General features: G+C 50.5%; 1 protein-coding gene across 1 annotated transcript; it reads right to left on the bottom strand.

Moving 5' to 3' along the window:
* Positions 1–1,902: 1,902 nt before the first annotated feature.
* On the bottom strand, positions 1,903–4,082 carry LOC120617963 (endogenous retrovirus group K member 5 Gag polyprotein-like). Its single transcript, XM_039881794.1, has 2 exons — positions 2,349–4,082; positions 1,903–2,315 (listed from the first exon to the last, which is right to left on the bottom strand). Exons 1-2 carry the CDS (start codon positions 4,051–4,053, stop codon positions 2,281–2,283), a joined length of 1,740 nt encoding a protein of 579 aa, XP_039737728.1. The 5' UTR covers positions 4,054–4,082; the 3' UTR covers positions 1,903–2,280.
* Between the last annotated feature and the right edge of the window lie 2,052 nt (positions 4,083–6,134).

The raw sequence follows: 6,134 nt of genomic DNA, 5'->3' as shown, positions 1-6,134 counted from the left end.
CCACTGACCTCAGCAGGACTGACTACATAATCTGCAGTGCCTGATGTATAACAAGAATGCTGGCTCCCTGCTCCGAAAGGTATTAATAATTCCAACAGCAACAGAAGAGCATTAAACCAAGAGAGGGACCTTCTAAGCACAGACCCTGTGTGACTATACAGGCTGCACACTCACAAAGCCAGCCCTAGACTTCAGCCTTTTCCCAGGAAAGCCTGCACCCAGCTCATGGGGGACTGGCACATCAACCTGGTTCTCTGACTCTGGGGGACAGGAGTTTCTCGCCCAGGCCTGTAGGCCCAGCTGCCACATGTGATTGTGCCCTGCATAGTGACATCTGGCTGAGGTGGTAAACGGAGGGTTGAAGGTAGCCCTGCTCCCCTTGCCAAGCCCGGTGCATTGTCACAGCTGCTGGGGGAAATTGCACTAAATGGGCTGGTTGCCCCGGCCGGCGGGACAAAACAACGCGGGACGAAGAGGAACCTATGGAGGATGAAGGCGAGACAGGAGACACAAAGAGACGGAGGCAAGACAGTATTCTGATCAAGCATCCGCGGCCCGAAGACCCGCGGCTCCCCGCATCTCCTCCCTTTCTGTTTAAGAAAGGTGGGCCTTTACCGAGTGGGGGAACATTGACCTGGTTCCTCCCGTGGGCTATGTGGGCCCACTAGTAATGGCTCTTGGTACCTTTTGGGGAGGAGAGGCAGAGCCGTTAGAATTGATTTTTGGTACCAACCTCTATGCAAACCAGGTGTATTCACAGGGAAATACAGAGGGGGTCCTTTTTATTATGACCTTCCCTTGCAATAGCTTTGCTATTGCACCCATCTCGGTGCCCATACCCCTAAGGGTAGACATACCTCTGTACATTATGTCGTCCCCGTAGGGAAGGGGCCAGCATCAGGGTATGCATCATTACACACATCGAATCCTGCTTCAGACAATGCCAGGCGATGGTAATGAACCTGAAGGGGTTTTGCATAAAAACTTTCTATTTGGCTCTTAACAAACGTGGTAAGTTTGCGGAAAGCCCAAGGACCAAAAGATAGGACCAAAAGAAAGCCTAGGAAGGGGCCTAAGATAGAGGGCAAGAGTGTGGTCAACCAAGGGGATGTGGCAAACCAATGAGCAAACCAGCTTTGTTCGGATTCTCTTTGTTTGTGGCGTTTCTCAAGGCCTTCTCTGACCTTACTCATGGAGTCTTTGATGACTCCAGAGCGATCCATAGAGAAGCAACATTCTTCTTTTAGGGCAGCGCAGAGGCCCCCCTGTTGTAAAAGCAAAAGATCTAGGCCTCTGCGGTTTTGGAGGACAACCTCCGCTAAGGAGGACAATGACTGTTGTAGGTGGGAGATGGCAATTTCGAGGCGCTCGAGATCTTCATCGATGGACATTCGAAGGTCTGAGTAGTACTTGTTGGAGAGAACGAGAGGGGTTATTCCCGTCCCTGCCCCTGCTGCGCCAACACCCAAAAGGACCGCTAGGGTCACAGCTGTGATTGGTTCGCGTTTGGGTCTAAGCAGACTATGATCATCTTTAGGGTCCCAGGCTTGTGCAAATTGAGCTTCATCATAATAAGTCAAGCGAGGGAAAAGCTGTCCAATCACGCAAAACTGAGTTGTATTGCTCTTTAGGTGGGTACTATATACACACGGGGTGAGTCCATCACTGCAGGCCCACCATGTATTGTTTGGGGAGATAATATATTGGTTATCATTAAGGCTATTGGTAGTTTGGGTGCATAGATGCTGATGTGCAACAGGAACCTTACCTAAGCAGGTACCCTGTCCTGAAACAGATTGGAGAGTTAGTCTTGCCGACCCTTGTTGAGCCCAACAACATTGATTATGGTTGTTGGAAACAGTAAAATTACCTGAGACAGCAATGCCTTCATAAAAAGGAGGGCTGACACCATAACATAGCCAACAGGATTTTGTTAGGTTCGGGCTAGAGTGATTTAAAGTAAGGAAAGTGTGTTGAATAAGGTTAGTCAATGACTCCCTAGTAGATTTAGGATGGTTTGCAGGACCCTGAGGAATGGGAGGACTAACAGGAGTCTTTGGTGTAAGAGGCTTATTAACTAGTGTGGGAGGAGGTTTTTCAACGGGGGGTCCAAGTACTGGATTAGGGCCTATGGCCACAGTCGGGGCTGAGCCGATTTGTTGTCTAATTTGGATGATGCCCCCATGATCTATCCCTGTCAAACATTGTCTGATACCAAAATATTTGCTGGTAAGCCAATTTTCTTTTTTACCTTGGTCTGTAAACTTAATCAGTAGTTGATTACATGGAGGGGTTTTCTGCGGGAAATAGCCTGGTTGGGGCGGTGGATTCCAAAAGCTACTTCGTGAAATTTTCTTTAGCAAAATCTTTAAGAGCTGCCCCAATTGCCAGACCTATTGTATGGGAGGTCCCTATCCCAGAGCAAAGTTTAATGTAATCGGCAAGGGAGCCGTTACGATAAGGTCGGATAGTCGCCTGGCAAGTTGGGTTAGCATTTTCATAGGCCAAATGTTTAACAAAGGCACTATCAGTCTCATTTGCTCCTACTAGACGCTCGGCGGCATCAGTTAAGCGGCTGACAAAATCACAATAGGGTTCATCTGCTCCTTGACGGATCTTCGCCAGGGAGGTAGTTGCCGCGCCTCTAGGAGGAAGACGCCGCCATGCCTTAAGGCCAGCGTTTTGAACCTGGGCCAAGAGGCCGGGCGGAAGGGCGGCTTGGACCTCATTGGTGTCATAAGGAGGGCGTCCGAGTAACTTATCTCGGGTCCAAGACCGGGACTCCCTATTTTCACTATTGCGTTGGGCAGTTTCTCGACAGTTTTCTACAAATTCTGTGCGCCAGAGGACATAGTCCCCGCCCGAAAGGGTAGCGCGAGCTAGGGTGAGCCAATCATTAGGAGTTAACCAACGGTCACTGAGGCTCTCAAGAATAGCAAATGTATAGGGGGCAGTAGGCCCATAGGTAGTAACTGCTGTTTTTAAGTCCTTGAAATGTTTAAAGTTTAAGCGGCGGTATTTATGGCCGTGGGGGTTATTTGGTTGAGTATCCTCTGTGGGATCCTCTGGATCTATGTTAGGCCCAGGACCCCCTATGCCAGGTCCCTCACTAGGGTCATTGGGGTTTTCCTCCTCTTCATGGTCCTCTTGATCCTCCTCACTTTCTTGAGGGGGAGGGTTTTGACTACGTGTAACAGGAAAGGCGAGCAATTGGGGTTTTGTTTTAGGCCGAGGGGAATTTTTCTTAGCGGAAGGGAGTGGATTAAAAGAGGCGAGTTCAGCCTCAAGAGCACGAAGTTCCTTCATAAGTTTTAAATGTTCCCGTTTTTGTTCTAAGATATCTTTTAAGGAGGAGACCTCCTGAGTTAAAGAGGCCTTCGCTTGTCGGAGGACAACTGGGTTAGGGTTGGGGTTTTGGTCTATTACCGGAGCGAGGAAGGAAGGAATCCTCATGAGGCCATTATATGGCGGGGGGGCTTTAAGGGTAACCGAGGGATCCCAAGAGTTGCCCTCATCATGGTGGTGGGCGGCCTGATCTTCTAAGGTCTCCTGATCTTGTGGGGAAAGGTGGTCGTCATGAGGGCCGAAGGAAGCGAGTGAAGGGTATATTTTGGCAGGGGGTTTTATTGCGGGGGTTAAACCTGCAAGGTCTTGGTCTTTTTGCTCATCCGGCATATTGATAGAGATAGAGTTGCAGGCAGAGGCGGGGCGTGAGGCAGTCTTAAGCGCTGTTTCCCCCGTTTCTATGACTTTTTTAATGTCAGGCTCATGGGAATGAACCATGAGAATATCATTGATTAAATTCCAGTAGGAGAAGGCAGAAACAGGGACCTTACTAGGGCCAAAAACTCTAAAATAATCATTTAGACAATCCCCTACCCTCTTCCAACATTTTACATCTATTGTCCCTTCTTGAGGAAACCACGGGCAAACATCAGAGAGAAAAACAAAGAAGTGGCGAATATCTTTTTTCTTAGCCTTAACCCTTCGTGCCTTGAGAGACTCCTTGATACCGTCAAGGAAGAGTTCGTGTGAACTCAATTCCTGTCCCATTATGATCACCCGCTTACCTCAACTCAGATCCGATCCGTAGGGCGGCTAGTCCCACGGTGATCAACTTCTAGCGCTGTCCCACACCTCGTAGCGACAGGCAACGAGCCTAACTCACACCTCGTGGAGGCTCTAGGAGCGGTCGGCCGACCTCATGAACGGGTGTCCCCCATGAAGATCCGTACCTCGGGCCCCACGTTGGGCGCCAACTCTGCCCCGGCCGGCGGGACAAAACAACGCGGGACGAAGAGGAACCTATGGAGGATGAAGGCGAGACAGGAGACACAAAGAGATGGAGGCAAGACAGTATTCTGATCAAGCCTCCGCGGCCCAAAGACCCGCAGCTCCCCACAGCTGGTGATGGCCCTGCCTCCAGGACACCCAGGATGGGGAAAGAAGTAGCCAGCTCTGCCCCAATATGATCTCCTCTACCCCCATCCTGAATCCCCAGAGAGGAACAGATGACAAATGTATGTGAAACTCCAGCCACTGTGTGAGGGAGCAAATACATAAGATGCGGGGCGAAGACACCCATCGCCGTACGGATTGGTGAGAGTGTAAAGGAGCAAGGGCACTGAAGAGGGCCACCTAGCGCCTAAAAGAGAGTCAGGGCAGGGTAGGCTTCCCGGACAGGCGACAGCTGGGCCAGTTCTTGAGAGCAAGGAGGATTTAGCCAGGTATATCTAAGGGAGAAAGATGACTATTCTAAACAAAGAACAGCCCTAAGAGAATGAAATGAGAGAGTCCAGCCTTTCCAGAAAAGCAGGCAGGTCAACATGACTGGAGTGAGTTGAGGAAAGGCAAAAGAAGACAGAACTAAAGAAGGGACCAGATGACAATGACAACGAGACTTGTGTCACAGGAAGGAGCCTGGCGTCAACCTGGAGGCAAGGGAAGCAGAAGAATTTTTAGCAGGGGAGCGACACGATCTGATTTGCTTTTTAGGTAGCTCACTCTCACTGAAGCCTGGAGGGCGATGGAGCGGGGTGAGCCTGGTGAGGATGGATGGTCAGTAGTCAGGTGAAAACTGGTGAGGGTCAGAGCTAAAACTATGGGCGAGAAGCTTGGGGGCATGCCTAGGAGAGGCCTTTGGGCGGCAGAAGGGTAGGACTGAGCAGCTGGCAGGACACAGGGGTGGAGGTGAGGAAGGGAGGAGTCACAGAGAATGTGAAGGTCTAGAGGGTGTCATTCATGAGGCAAAGTAGCCAGTGGTTGGCAGCGAGGAGGCTGTCAGGGGGGATTTCTCCTGAAAGACAGAACCAGTAGGATGTGTGTGTGTGTGTGTGTGTGTGTGTGTGTGTGTGTGTGTGTGTGTGTTACACACATATTATATACGTGAGTGTACATATATACATACATGCACACACACACAATTTTTTTCAAGGAATCAACTTACACACTTGTGGGGGCCGGCAGTGTGTTTTCTGTAAGGCAAGCCAGCAGGCTGGAAACTCGGGCAAGAGCTAATGCTGCAGTTCGAGGACAGAATTTCTTCTTCCTCAGGAAAACCTCAGCTGTGCTTTTAAGGCCCTTCAACTGATTGGAGGAGACCCATCCACGTTACGGAAGGAAATCTCTTAAAGTCAACTGGTGGTCGACGTTAACCACATCTGCAAAATACCTTCACAGCGATACCTACCTAATTCCTTTTTTGATTAAATAACTGGGTACTATAGCCAAATTGATACATAAAACTGACCATGAGGGTGGGGGTGGTGCCATGCAGGGACGTGAGAAGTCCATGGGCATTCAAGTGAAGACATGTGGCTGGCCAACGCAGGTCTGAGCCCCAGGCTCAAGGACACTTCCAGGTCCTCCTCACCTCTCCGCAGACCGTGCCTGACTAGCCGGCCTCCCTGTGCATTCTGCTGCGCCAAAGTAGACATCTCAGCCTGTCTCTTGCTTGCTCAGACCCCTCCAGCAGTCCCCACTGGTCTCAGATAAGGCCTCTGCAGGGCTCCTAAGGCTCTCCGTGAACTGGCCTGAGCCCATCCCCCAGCCTCATGGCTTCCTCGCACTTTCAGTTTCAGACGGGCTCACTGACTCCTTCCCCAAACACGCCACGTTCAGCCACGCAGCTGCCT

The sequence above is a fragment of the Pteropus medius genome, unplaced genomic scaffold, assembly GCF_902729225.1.
Source record: "Pteropus medius unplaced genomic scaffold, Ma_sr-lr_union100, whole genome shotgun sequence".
Lineage (NCBI taxonomy): Eukaryota > Metazoa > Chordata > Mammalia > Chiroptera > Pteropodidae > Pteropus > Pteropus medius.
This window is presented reverse-complemented; position numbering and strand designations above follow the sequence as displayed.

Excerpts from the sequence above, each read along its gene's own strand:
- LOC120617963 (XM_039881794.1), bottom strand. The coding sequence starts at position 4,053 with ATGGGACAGGAATTGAGTTCACACGAACTCTTCCTTGACGGTATCAAG. Across the intron at positions 2,316-2,348 it reads AGATTTTGCTAAAGAAAATT|CCAGGCTATTTCCCGCAGAA; the intron begins TCACGAAGTAGC and ends CCACCGCCCCAA.